Below are 14,889 nucleotides of genomic sequence, written 5' to 3' on the forward strand. Positions count from 1 at the left end.
GTCAGACGAGGCTGCTGGGTGGGAAAGGTTAGAGCATCGACTCTGGATGAGCAGTGCCTCTACAAAGATGGAAGCAGGGATTCTCTAGAGGCCGAGAGGAGATCGAGGGTCTCAAAGCAGGGGACAGTCCTCCAGACTGCAGAGAGGGTCTCAAAGCAGGGGACAGTTCACCAGGCTTCAGAGAGGGTCTCAAAGCAGGGGACAGTCCACCATGCTACAGAGAGGGTCTCAAAGCAGGGGACAGTCCACCATGCTACAGAGGGTCTCAAAGCAGGGGACAGTCCACCAGAGAGGCTAGCAGAGAGGGAGGGTCTCAAAGCAGGGGACAGTCCACCAGGTCTCAAAGCAGGGGACAGAGGGTCTCAAAGGGCAGGGGACAGTCCACCAGGCTACAGAGAGGGTCTCAAAGCAGGGGACAGTCCACCAGGCTACAGAGAGGGTCTCAAAGCAGGGGACAGTCCACCAGGCTACAGAGAGGGTCTCAAAGCAGGGGACAGTCCACCAGGCTACAGAGAGGGTCTCAAAGCAGGGGACAGTCCACCAGGCTACAGAGAGGGTCTCAAAGCAGGGGACAGTCCACCAGGCTTCAGAGAGGGTCTCAAAGAGACACTGTGGATGACATACCAGAATGGGGTGGGGGGGGACACACACACACACGGTTCGCCACTGTCCCTGAGCATGACGTACAAACCAACTGGACAAGCACCAGGTGAGAAAGGATACAGTCCAGTTTATAAATGTAATATTCCTGGAAAGAGGATGGAGGGATGAACGGACATAGTTTTCCAGGAATTCAACGGATGGAATGTGAGTGACGGGGGGAGGGGGCGGGACAAAATAAGTGCAACTCTACTCGTCTTATAGCTTTAATGCGATGCGTACTGATAGCTTCTTCCCTAGTTTGTCTTCTTCTTCTTCTTCTTCTTCTTCTGGTAGTTACTTAGAAACGTGTGCTCTGTCCCGTAGTAACAGATGGGTGACTCAGAATTCCCAGCTGTTCTAGAAATCCCGATTGGAAGTATCCAGGAATCAGGAAGAAATAGGTAGGAAGTCCGGAGAGGAGGGGGGGGGGTAGTTATCTGCAGTTTGCAACACTAGAAAACGGTTGAGGAGGAAGAGGAGGGTCATTTCTGATTAGCGAAGAAGGCCTTGGTTTCTCCGCAGGTGGGGTTGGTACACAGTGGGCAGCGCAGGGTGAGCTGACGGGAGCAGGACTCGTCTGACCTCAGGTGGGTTTGGACCAGGTCTGCCAGAGCCTGAGAGAGGAGGGTCAAGGGTCAAAGTTCAGTTCATTTGTCATATATATACACACACACACATATATAAAAATAAATGCTTACCCATAAGCGACCTCGCCATAAACAAAATTAACACCTCCAAAAATAAATACATAGTACGCAGAGTTACGAGTGAGGGGGCCGAGTGAAGGGGCCGAGTGAGGGGGCCGAGTGTAGGGGCCGAGTGACGGGGCCGAGTGAAGGGGCCGAGTGAAGGTGAGAGGGTCGAGTGAGGGGGCCGAGTGAGGGGGCCGAGTGAGGGGGCCGAGTGAGGGGGCCGAGTGAAGGGGCCGAGTGAAGGGGCCGAGTGAGGGGGCCGAGTGAGGGGGCCGAGTGAAGGGGCCGAGTGAAGGTGAGAGGGTCGAGTGAGGGGACCTAGTGAGGGGGCCGAGTGAGAGTGAGCCAGAAAGAGAGAGAGAGACAGCCTTTTAGGAGGGCTGAGCGTGGCCGGAGGGAGGGACGGAGAAGAGGGATAGGCCAACCCCTTTATTGACCAGCTACTCCCCAGGGCTTTCTTCCCAGCTCAGCTAGCTGGGGTCTGCTCGGTCTGAGTAGCACTACCCACGGTGCCTCTCTCCCTCCCTCTCCAAACAAACCCCTCACAGATAGAAGTAAGAGGTCATGGAGGGGCTGCTGTTTCAGAACAGCTTTGATTCCAGCCGTACTGTTTAGTCTCACCATCTCTCGGAGTCAGAGCGAGAAGCCGCACGTGCCCAGTATTTGCTTGGTACTCACACTGGGGATATTAGATGATCAACAGTGACGAGGTGCTTTATCCAACACTCTAAACATCCATGTAACACACATGGCTTTACCCAACACTCTACACATCCATGTAACACACATGGCTTTACCCAACACTCTACACATCCATGTAACACACATGGCTTTATCCAACACTCTACACATCCATGTAACACACATGGCTTTATCCAACACTCTACACATCCATGTAACACACATGGCTTTATCCAACACTCTACACATCCATGTAACACACATGTTGCTAAAGTCATTTTTGATGGTCAGAAAATAAAATGTATGGACATGATTTATGATTTATGAGACGCATAGAAAATATGATTATTATTGTAGAGGAATGCATGTAAACTCCATTATGTTAAATATGTAAATGAGTAGCCTTTTATTGATGCTATTGTGACACCTGGTGTTTTCTTTATAGCCATGTGAGAGACACAAACCTCCATCTTTATGGAATTGTCTGGCTAGCCATGTGAGAGGCCTAGCCATGTGAGAGACACAAACCTCCATCTTTATGGAATGGTCTGGCTAGCCATGTGAGAGGCCTAGCCATGTGAGAGGCCTAGCCATGTGAGAGGCCTAGCCATGTGAGAGGCCTAGCCATGTGAGAGGCCTAGCCATGTGAGAGACACAAACCTCCATCTTTATGGAATGGTCTGCCTAGCCATGTGAGAGGCCTAGCCATGTGAGAGGCCTAGCCATGTGAGAGACACAAACCTCCATCTTTATGGAATGGTCTGGCTAGCCATGTGAGAGGCCTAGCCATGTGAGAGGCCTAGCCATGTGAGAGGCCTAGCCATGTGAGAGGCCTAGCCATGTGAGAGGCCTAGCCATGTGAGAGGCCTAGCCATGTGAGAGGCCTAGCCATGTGAGAGACACAAACCTCCATCTTTATGGAATGGTCTGCCTAGCCATGTGAGAGGCCTAGCCATGTGAGAGACGCAAACCTCCATCTTTGTGGAATGGTCTGCCTAGCCATGTGAGAGGCCTAGCCATGTGAGAGGCCTAGCCATGTGAGAGACGCAAACCTCCATCTTTGTGGAATGGTCTGCCTAGCCATGTGAGAGGCCTAGCCATGTGAGAGGCCTAGCCATGTGAGAGGCCTAGCCATGTGAGAGGCCTAGCCATGTGAGAGACACAAACCTCCATCTTTATGGAATGGTCTGCCTAGCCATGTGAGAGGCCTAGCCATGTGAGAGGCCTAGCCATGTGAGAGGCCTAGCCATGTGAGAGGCCTAACCATGTGAGAGGCCTAGCCATGTGAGAGGCCTAGCCATGTGAGAGGCCTAGCCATGTGAGAGGCCTAGCCATGTGAGAGGCCTAGCCATGTGAGAGGCCTAGCCATGTGAGACACACAAACCTCCATCTTTATGGAATGGTCTGGCTAGCCATGTGAGAGGCCTAGCCATGTGAGAGGCCTAGCCATGTGAGAGACAGAAACCTCCATCTTTATGGAATGGTCTGCCTAGCCAAAGGTCCACGCCGTCCCTAGGAAGGGTGCGTCACTTGAGTGAGTCACAGACGCATCTTCCTGTCCGCTTTTATTATTTGACCCTGCTGGTCATCTATGAACATTTGAACATCTTGGCCCCTATTGTTATAATCTCCACAGCCAGAAGAGGACTGGCCACCCCTCATAGCCTGGTTCCTCTCTAGGTTTCTAATCTCCACCTGGCACAGCCAGAAGAGGACTGGCCACCCCTCATAGCCTGGTTCCTCTCTAGGTTTCTAATCTCCACCCGGCACAGCCAGAAGAGGACTGGCCACCCCTCATAGCCTGGTTCCTCTCTAGGTTTCTAATCTCCACCCGGCACAGCCAGAAGAGGACTGGCCACCCCTCATAGCCTGGTTCCTCTCTAGGTTTATAATCTCCACCTGGCACAGCCAGAAGAGGACTGGCCACCCCTCATAACCCGGTTCCTCTCTAGGTTTCTTCCTAGGTTTTTGGCCTTTCTAGGGAGTTTTTCCTAGCCACCGTGCTTCTACACCTGCATTGCTTGCTGTTTAGGGGGTTTTAGGCTGGGTTTCTGTACAGCACTTTGAGATATCAGCTGATGTAAGAAGGGCTATATAAATACATTTGATTTGATTGATTGGAAACCTACGGATTCCCTGTAAGAACAGAGAATGAAGGGTTATGGGCAACTTGTAAGTCGCTCTGGATAAGAGCGTCTGCTAAATGACTTAAATGTAAATGTAAATGTAAAGATGGCAGCATTAACCTAACAGCTGGATTGAGCTGATGGAAGACACCTATAAGTAGGAGAGAAGGTTTTCCATCCTTTTTTGGGGGGATTTCATTAGCACGTTGCCATTCATCATTTTGTATTTTGGGATGTGACCCTTTGTTTTGTCGCCATTCACAACACCTGGAACATGTAATTCCATTCACAACACCTGGAACATGTAATTCCATTCACAACACCTGGAACATGTAATTCCATTCACAACACCTGGAACATGTAATTCCATTCACAACACCTGGAACATGTAATTCCATTCACAACACCTGGAACATGTAATTCCATTCACAACACCTGGAACATGTAATTCCATTCACAACACCTGGAACATGTAATTCCATTCACAACACCTGGAACATGTAATTCCATTCACAACACCTGGAACATGTAATTCCATTCACAACACCTGGAACATGTAATTCCATTCACAACACCTGGAACATGTAATTCCATTCACAACACCTGGAACATGTAATTCCATTCACAACACCTGGAACATGTAATTCCAGATGAGGCTAAACATCTTTTAACAACCTGGAATCTGACACACAATTTAGGCTTTACAGAAGAGAAACTCTTAGTCACTAACACACGTTCGCTAACGATGCTACAAAACACTTCAACAAGTTTCTAATCTGAAAGCAGCAGCGTTTAAAACGAATAAATAATCTGAGACTTTAAAAACGCCTGGAATAGTTTCCACGGAACAAGATTTACCTGTGTAAAACAAGGCAGGGCAAGTTCACAAAATGTAAGTTGGCGCTAAGTTTAGCTAAGGACGACATATGACCCCGTATGTATAAAGTGAAGAAAACAGTTCAAATGTATGTCAGTTGCCTCTCGTACCTGGAAAAATATTGGGTTTCCATTCAGAGATTCAGCCCTTCTGATGTTTTCTACGCCACACTGTGAGAGAACATAGGACTTGGTTAACTCTGCACCACAACAAGCAGGAAGGTAAAACAACCGTAAGACATAGAATTCTCCTGTACGGTCAGTAGTATTCTGGAGATGATAGACTGGTGGACGGGACAGTGTGGAGGGGGAGAGAGAGAGAGAGGGGGGAGAGACGAGGGGGACGGGGGAGAGAGAGACGAGAGAGAGAGAGAGAGACGGGGGAGAGAGAGAGAGAGACGGGGGGGGAGAGAGAGACGAGAGAGAGAGAGAGAGACGGGGGGGGAGAGAGAGACGGGGAGAGAGAGAGGACGGGGGGGGAGAGAGAGAGACGAGAGAGAGAGAGAGACGGGGGAGGAGAGAGAGAGACGGGGGGAGGGGAGAGAGAGAGACGGGGGGAGGGAGAGAGAGACGGGGGGAGGGAGAGAGAGAGACGGGGGAGGGAGAGAGAGAGGGGGAGGGACGGGGGAGGGAGAGAGAGAGACGGGGGGGGGGAGAGAGAGAGAGAGAGAGAGACGGGGGGGGAGAGAGAGACGGGGAGGGAGAGAGACTGGGGGAGGCAGAGAGAGAGACTGGGGGAGGCAGAGAGAGAGACTGGGGGGAGGCAGAGAGAGAGACTGGGGAGGAGAGAGAGAGAGAGAGAGACGGGGGGGAGAGAGAGAGAGAGGGAGAGACGGGGGAGAGAGAGACGGGGGGGGGGAGGGAGAGAGAGACGGGGGGAGGGAGAGAGAGACGGGGAGAGAGAGAGAGAGAGAGGGAGGGGGAGAGAGAGAGAGAGAGAGAGACGGGGGGAGGCAGAGAGAGAGAGAGAGAGAGACTGGGGGAGGCAGAGAGAGAGAGAGACTGGGGGAGGCAGAGAGAGAGACTGGGGGAGGGAGAGAGAGAGACGGGGGAGGGGGGAGGGGGACGGGGGGGGAGAGAGAGAGACGGGGGAGGGAGAGAGAGAGACGGGGGAGGGAGAGAGAGAGACGGGGGGAGGGAGAGAGAGAGACGGGGGGGGAGAGAGAGAGACGGGGGGAGGGGAGAGAGAGAGAGGGGGGGGGAGAGAGAGACGGGGGGAGGGAGAGAGAGAGACGGGGGGGGGAGAGAGAGAGACGGGGGAGAGCAGACGGGGGGGAGAGAGAGAGAGACGGGGGGGAGGCAGAGAGAGAGACGGGGGAGGCAGAGAGAGAGAGAGACGGGGGGAGGCAGAGAGAGAGAGAGACGGGGGAGGCAGGAGAGAGAGAGACTGGGGGAGGGAGAGAGAGAGACGGGGGGAGGGAGAGAGAGAGACTGGGGGAGGGAGAGAGAGAGACGGGGGGGGGGAGGGAGAGAGAGAGACGGGGGAGGGAGAGAGAGACGGGGGGGGGGGGACGGGGGGAGAGAGAGAGGGGGGAGGGAGAGAGAGAGACGGGGGGAGGGGAGAGAGAGAGACGGGGGGAGGGAGAGAGAGAGACGGGGGGAGGGAGAGAGAGAGACGGGGGGAGGGAGAGAGAGAGATGGGGGGAGGGAGAGAGAGAGACGGGGGGAGGGAGAGAGAGAGAGACAGACACGTACCTCCTCTCCCAGCACCTGAGAGTACTCAATGTCCAGTTCATGCAGCGTTTCGATGTGGTCGCTGGTGAAGGCGATGGGGACCAGCAGCAGGTTTTTCTTCCCTCGTTCACAAAGACCTTTGATGACATCATCTGTCTGAGGGCCCAGCCACGGCATAGGACCGACCTAGAGAGGGCAGAGACACAATCATCTGTCTGAGAGGACAATGAAGTCCGATTTATTTTGAAAAGCTGCCGCACCAAGAATTTCTCTGAATTTCATATGTGGAAACGAGGTGACAAAAACTCCCCCACATCCCATTCCTCCGGCCACTCGGACAGCGGTCTAAGGGCACTGCATCTCAGTGCTAAGTGGCGTCACTACAGACCGGCCGTGATTGGGAGTCCCATAAGGGTGGCGGCGTACAATTGTCCCATCGTCGTCCGGGATTGGCCGGTGTAGGCCGTTCTTAACTGACTTGCCTAGTTTAAATAAAAAGGTTAAATAAGGGTTGAAAAAAAAGGTTAAATAAAAAGGTTGAACAAAATCAAATTAAAATTTAAAACATGGGAGAGTGGTGCTTTAAGCCTTTGACTTCTGGTTTTGGCCCACCAGCTGGAAAAAAATAAAATAAATTGTTATCGAAAAGATATTTCACAGCGATTTAGATGGTACAATGAATCCCCTATACTATTCAGTGTTTGTTTTCTCACAAACAAAAATTGAGAGAAGTAAAAACAAATTTTGCAACTAGGAAATGACAGCGATTTCTACATTGGCCACTTGATTTCGACTAGATAAAAACACAGCCACAAAGCTGAACCAGCTTTGCCAATCTCGAGAAACAGATTCCGCTCCTGCAGGAGAAATCAATAGGCGAATATCACAGCCAATCACAGCACTGGCAGGTTTGTAATACTGTGAAACAGCATCATTCCACTTGTTAATGCAGATATACCATGGACATTTTCTGAAATGGCAAGGCAAAAAACAACATAACTTTTAAGTTAATTTCACATGAGTCATAATAGACTCTACATCATTACAAAGTGATTCAGGCCTTTAGAATTAAGACAAAGCATTAACTATGTGAATACATTAAGAGTTCTAACCAAATTGATACGACAATATTGTATTTAGAAGATCCATGGGTGTTAAACTACAGTCCCTGGTTCGAATCCAGGCTGTATCACATCCGGCCGTGATTGGGAGTACCACAGGGCGGCGCAGCGTCGTTCGAGATTTGGCCGGTGTAGGCCGTCATTGTAAATTAACTGACTTGCCTAGTTAAATAAAAAGGTTAAATAAAATATGCTGTGGCTGAACTAATTATTATGTGAGGTGTCAGTCAAGGGTCAAGGCCACCACATATAGACTGGCATTACATACTGATCACCACAGGGTTGGTCAACATGTATCATATCAGATGCTTTCTGTCTACTCAGTCTCAGCCCCGTTTCTACCTCAATAAGACCAATGACCTCAGCCCTGAGTTTCTACCTCAGCCCTGAGTTTCTACCTCAGCCCTGAGTTTCTACCTCAGCCCTGAGTTTCTACCTCAGCCCTGAGTTTCTACCTCAATAAGACCAATGACCTCAGCCCTGAGTTTCTACCTCAGCCCTGAGTTTCTACCTCAGCCCTGAGTTTCTACCTCAGCCCTGAGTTTCTACCTCAATAAGACCAATGACCTCAGCCCTGAGTTTCTACCTCAGCCCTGAGTTTCTACCTCAGCCCTGAGTTTCTACCTCAGCCCTGAGTTTCTACCTCAGCCCTGAGTTTCTACCTCAGCCCTGAGTTTCTACCTCAGCCCTGAGTTTCTACCTCAATAAGACCAATGACCTCAGCCCTGAGTTTCTACCTCAATAAGACCAATGACCTCAGCCCTGAGTTTCTACCTCAATAAGACCAATGACCTCAGCCCTGTGACTACAGTGTGCAGTGTTCATGCATATTTTGACCAATGGGTAAAATGTTAAAATTGTGCAGATAATCCTCTAAGAAAACCAATCGTCCGAACCGCATGTCTCTATCATGAGCCGTTCAAAGGTTATTTAACGTTTACACCCTCGTAGAGGGGCCCCAGTTTACACCCTCGTAGGGTGGCCCAGTTTACACCCTCGTAGAGGGGCCCCAGTTTACACCCTCGTAGGGTGGCCCAGTTTACACCCTCGTAGGGTGGCCCAGTTTACACCCTCGTAGGGTGGCCCAGTTTACACCCTCGTAGCGGGGCCCCAGTTTACACCCTCGTAGCGTGGCCCCAGTTTACACCCTCGTAGCGTGGCCCCAGTTTACACCCTCGTAAAGGGGCCCCAGTTTACACCCTCGTAGCGGGCCCCAGTTTACACCCTCGTAGCGGGGCCCCAGTTTACACCCTCGTAGCGGGGCCCCAGTTTACACCCTCGTAGCGGGGCCCCAGTTTACACCCTCGTAGCGGGGCCCCAGTTTACACCCTCGTAGTGGGGCCCCAGTTTACACCCTCATAGTGGGGCCCCAGTTTACACCCTCGTAGCGTGGCCCCAGTTTACAAACCCTCCCCGTAACCCGGACGACGCCGGGCCAAACCCTCCCCGTAACCCGGACGACACCGGGCCAAACCCTCCCCGTAACCCGGACGACGCCGGGCCAAACCCTCCCCGTAACCCGGACGACGTTGGGCCAATGGGGCGGCAGGGTAGCCTAGTGGTTAGAGTGTTGGACTAGTAACCAAAAGGTTGCAAGTTCAAATCCCCGAGCTGACAAGGTACAAAATCTGTCGTTCTGCCCCTGAACAGGCAGTTAACCCACTGTTCCTAGGCCGTCATTGAAAATAAGAATTTGTTCTTAACTGACTTGTCAAGTTAAATAAAGGTAAAATAAAAAATACAAATTGTGCGCTGCCTCATGGATCTCCTGATCACGGCCGGCTGTGACAGCCCTGGGAACGAACCCGGGGCTGTAATGATGCCTCAAGCACTGCAGAGTCTTCGGGATACTTGATTTTGAGACAACATTTTTCATTTTTTTGTAGACGATTTTCATACGAATGAAAAACTCCTGATCTCTGTGAAAATGTCAACGGAGCACTGAACACTAAGCTTTTATTTTCAAAGCTTTTTACATTTAATTTAGTTGTTTTTTTTAGCAACTCATCGGAAAACAACTTTGACTACAACCACAAAATCTAACATTTGTCTTGGTAAAAAAAAAGAAGAGTATTTTATAACAAAAGGAAGTGCGATTTCATCACCAAAACACGTTCATTCTGGGGTAGAGTGGACCGCCTTCACAGTATTGCATCAGCTCTGATGGAGAAACCCTTTCACCACAACACAGTCCTGAAAAATACTATCTAACCAGCGGCTCTTGGCGTTTACCCTGAACTAGAAACGTGGAGAGGTAACCAGGAGAGTAGAAGTCATCTAAGTTGAGGCTGTAATTCTCTCTGCACCACAGATGAAAGACAACATAGCATGTGTGTGTGTGTGTGTGGTCCTTACCCTGGACTGCCAGACCAAGCGGTAAGGATTACAGTGCCCTAGTCTCTCCATGACTCTCTGCACAGTGGCCCCAACCTCCTGAGGGTACGGATCTCCCCTGTTCACCACCTGCAGAGAGACAACAATGAGACAACAACAGACAACACTGGAAACTCACCTGGTTACCCATCTTGACAGACAACACTCACCCCTTCTTTCTCATTAAACTTTTTCAAAGCAAAATGTACAACAACAAAAAATCAATCAAATAGATTTATATAGCCCTTTTCACGAAAACATAAAAAGTGCTTTAGTTACCAACATTTATTTTTTGGTAAAACATGTATCATGAGTCTTCATAGAATTACATATCCCTCAGGACATTACTAATGGAGGATCTCATTGAATACTATTCTCACAGATCCTTAGTGTACAACACTGAACCGTCACACATCCCTACTAGAAAAAGTAGCCATGTTTCTATTCCACTGATAATGTCTGGCATGTAAGTAGCTCCTCCCCCCTCCACTGTAGGTCTAGCGTACAACACATGCCGTTGTCATGACGATTAGAATGCGTGTCCTTAGCAACAGTCCTGTACTCACAGACAAGGGTAGTGAGTGAGCTGAGAACAGGATAACCACATCGTCCCTCTTCTCCGAGGGAAACTTCTGCAGCTCGTTGAGGACATGCTGGGAGAAACACTACAGAGAAAATACAGATATATTATTAGGACACATGTCGTAAATCAATAAAAACAAAAAGTGCAGCGTGCTCCATTTGGCTGCTGGGGGGGGCAAGGAGACCCCCAGCTCCACTAAACCATTGAAAACTACAGTTGAATTTCTGACCCACTGGAATTGTGATACTGTGAATTATTAGTGAAATAATCTGTCTGTTAACAAATGTTGGAACAATTACTTGTATCATTGCACAAAGTAGATGCCCAGTCAAAACTGTTCGCTGCTCTGGCTCCCCAATGGTGGAACAAACTCCCTCACGACGCCAGGACAGCGGAGTCAATCACCACCTTCCGGAGACACCTGAAACCCCACCTCTTTAAAGAATACCTAGGATATGATAAGTATTCCTTCTCACCCCCCCCCCTTAAAATATTTAGATGCACTATTGTAAAGTGGCTGTTCCACTGGATGTCATAAGGTGAATGCACCAATTTGTAAGTCGCTCTGGATAAGAGCGTCTGCTAAATGACTTAAATGTAAATGTAATGTCCTAACTGACTTGCCAAAACTATAGTTTGTTAACAAGAAATGTGTGGAGTGGTATGAAAAACGAGTTTTAATGACTCCAACCTAAGTGTATGTAAACTTCGACTTAGTTGTGACTTCTGCTCTTGAAGAGGTGATGATATAACAACCAAATAGTTATAACATTTATTTAACAATCCAAGTCTATGATTATAGAGGAGCTGCGGGTCTCCTTGCCCCCCCCCACCCCCAAATCGAACACTCTGCACCGTGACGTTTCATTGATAGTGACCTATCCCATGACTCACTGCAGAGACAACACAGATATTATTAGGCAGACATTTACACCATGACTCAACGATCAGTCTGCTCTTTGCGCGGAGGGATTGTCCGTGTCGGTTTTTATTAGTGCACATCGTACCAAAACGTTTTGCAAAGGGAGAATCAACAACAACAAAAAGAGCTTTTCTAGTCATCCCCTCCTTGTTTTAGTGTATTTTCTTCCACTTGGTGCCCTAATGAACACACCACGTAGGACGACATGTCCTAGAGATGTTCTCTTCAACCTTGCTTGTTCATTCGTACTCAGTTTTCACTTTAAATTTCCACTGTAACAGGGGATGGAAAAGGTACACAAAGTCACTCTGGGAACTCCACCACAAACGGCTCCACCACAAACGGCTCCACCACAAACGGCTCCACCACAAACGGCTCCACCACAAACGGCTCCACCACAAACGGCTCCACCACAAACGGCTCCACCACAAACGGCTCCACCACAAACGACTCCACCACCACCACAAACGACTCCACCACAAACTCCACCACAAAACCACAAACGACTCCACCACAAACGACTCCACAACAAACGACTCCACAACAAACGACTCCACAACAAACGAACAAACGACTCCACAACGAACGACTCCACAACGAACGACTCCCAGGACTGAAGAAACAATGAACAGGGGCCTCCCGGGTGGCTCAGTGGTCTAAAGCTGTGCCACCAGAGATTCTGAGTTCGAGCCCAGGCTCTGTCGCAGCCGGGCCCTCGACCGGGAGCTCCGTGGGGCGACGCACAATTAGTCCAGCGTCTCCCAGGTTAGGGGAGGGTTTGGCAAGAAGCAGATTGGCTCGGTTGGGTCGTGTTTCGGAGGACGCATGGCTCTCGACCTTCGCCTCTCCCGACTCCGTACTGGAGTTGTAGCGATGAGACAAGGGAGTTGTAGCGATGAGACAAGACAGTAACTACTACCAACTGGATACCATGAAATTGTTGCCTTTAAAAAACACTTCATTAACCATGACTACAGTTCAATTTAACCTAGAGTAACATCACTGACCTCCTCTTCAAATGAGGGTCACGGGCGACTCCAGAAATAACAAATGGGTATTCCCTTTTTGGGGTTAACCCCCGACTAAAGTCAGTTATTGTCCTTTCTTAACCTCAACAGATTATAACAATCTGATAACGTGAGTGGATTTGCCATCCAGGTGAAAAGAAAACATTGAGGTTATCAGAGGGAATTGAGACCCCCGTAACTTACGTGCTGAAACATTTTGACTGTAGAGAGTTAGGTTGTCTCGCCTCGACCAATAAGGGGTGTGTGGGCCAGCGGTAACTTACGTGCTGAAACATTTTGACTGTAGAGAGTTAGGTTGTCTCACCTCGACCAATAAGGGGTGTGTGGGCCAGCGGTCGATGACACTCCACCTCATCTTAGGCCTGTCTCCTCTGCTGCTGTAGTATCGGTAGATAGCGTTCAGACTGCTGCCTTGTTTTCAACAACAAAACAACATTAAAAAAACAACATCTCTTCAACTGTAATACTGTAAATACCTAGGATAGGATAAGTAATCCCTCTCACCCCCCCCCCTAAGTTTTAGATGCACTATTGTTAAGTGACTGTCCCACTGGATCTCATAAGGTGAATGCACCAATTTGTAAGTCGCTCTGGATAAGAGCGTCTGCTAAATGACTTAAATGTAAATGTAACTGTGACCATTAATTTATATTATTATTTTTACCCCGTTTTCTCCCCGTTTTCGTGGTATCCAATTGTTTTTAGTAGCTACTAGCTTGTCTCGTCGCTACAACGAACCCAGAGTCTCTGCAGTACAGCGCCCTTAACCACTGCACCACCCGGGAGGCCCCTGTGACCATCGTTTAACTGCAACCACGTCAGAGAGCGAGGTGACGTCGTAGTGAAACATCGCTTGAGAATTCAAATCGTGGTCGTTCTAAAGTAAGGGGGGGGGCACTTAGAAATGTCCACGTTTTTGGAAGAAAAGCACTTTTTTTTGTCCATGAATATAACATCAAATTGATCAGAAATACAGTGTAGACATTGTTAATGTTGTAAATGACTATTGTAGCTGGAAACGACTGATTTTTAATAGAATATCTACAGAGGCCCGTTATCAACAACCATCACTCCTGTGTTCCAATGGCACATTGTGTCAGCTAATCCAAGTTGATCATTTTTAAAGGCTAATATTGTAGCTGGAAAACGGCAGATGTTGAATGGGATATCAAATCAGGGTTCTAACAATTACCCCTTTTAAAATAATAAACTTGGATTAGCTGACAACGTGCCATTGGAGAACAGGCGTGTTGGTTGCTGATAAATGGGCCTCTATACACCTATGTAGATATTCCAATAAGAAAATAAATAGTAATAAATCTACATTGTATTTCTGATTAATTTTGTTGATGTTATTTTTTTAAATTGACAAGAAAATAACAAGGACATTTCTAAGTGACACCCCCCCCCCCCCCAAAAAAAAAAACACTTTTGAAGGGTAATGTGTAGACATAGCCCTTCAACAGTTTTAGATGGTATGTAGGGTGTGGCGTATTCAGTCTCCCTGTGTGTCGATAAGAACAAGATTAAGTCCGCCTATCAGTAACTCCCAGGCCAAGACTGACTCTACTCGGGCGGCAGGGTAGCCTAGTGGTTAGAGCGTTGGACTAGTAACCGAAAGGTTGCAAGTTCGAATCCCCGAGCTGACAAGGTACAAATCTGTCGATCTGCCCCTGAACAGGCAGTTAACCCACTGTTCCTAGACCGTCATTGAAAATAAGAATTTGTTCTTAACTGACTTACCTAGTTAAATAAAAATAAAAATACTCATAATATATATTTTTTTTTAAAGACACAAGATGTAAGTGGGTGACAGGGGCAGAACAGGGACAGTAGTGGACGAGGGGAGTTATAATGTGAAGCACTATGAGGACATTGGAAAACGTACATGAAACTTTTATTAGGGAACGTGGGAAAGAAAAGGGGGATACCTAAGATTTTTTACCTTGTCAGCTCGACCCGATGCTACCTGTTGTAGAGCAGCTGTATTGTGGTACTGGGTCTACCTGTTGTAGAGCAGCTGTACTGGGTCTACCTGTTGTAGAGCAGCTGTACTGTGTCTACCTGTTGTAGAGCAGCTGTACTGGGTCTACCTGTTGTAGAGCAGCTGTATTGTGGTACTGGGTCTACCTGTTGTAGAGCAGCTGTACTGTGTCTACCTGTTGTAGAGC

At 48.8% G+C, this 14,889-nt stretch overlaps 1 protein-coding gene across 1 annotated transcript in view; it reads right to left on the reverse strand.

The window, feature by feature from the left end:
* Window positions 1–385: 385 nt before the first annotated feature.
* Window positions 386–14,889, reverse strand: part of fech (ferrochelatase) — a 21,829-nt gene continuing 7,325 nt past the window's right edge. Inside the window, exons 6-11 of the mRNA XM_046290644.1 lie at window positions 13,023–13,129; window positions 10,752–10,850; window positions 10,168–10,275; window positions 6,713–6,877; window positions 5,129–5,188; window positions 386–1,256 (exon numbers count right to left, since the gene is read on the reverse strand). Of these exons, the coding sequence (XP_046146600.1) occupies window positions 1,125–1,256; window positions 5,129–5,188; window positions 6,713–6,877; window positions 10,168–10,275; window positions 10,752–10,850; window positions 13,023–13,129 (671 nt within the window). The 3' untranslated portion in view covers window positions 386–1,124. The remainder of the gene's footprint in view (window positions 1,257–5,128; window positions 5,189–6,712; window positions 6,878–10,167; window positions 10,276–10,751; window positions 10,851–13,022; window positions 13,130–14,889) is intronic.

The sequence above is a fragment of the Oncorhynchus gorbuscha genome, linkage group LG11 (assembly GCF_021184085.1).
Source record: "Oncorhynchus gorbuscha isolate QuinsamMale2020 ecotype Even-year linkage group LG11, OgorEven_v1.0, whole genome shotgun sequence".
Lineage (NCBI taxonomy): Eukaryota > Metazoa > Chordata > Actinopteri > Salmoniformes > Salmonidae > Oncorhynchus > Oncorhynchus gorbuscha.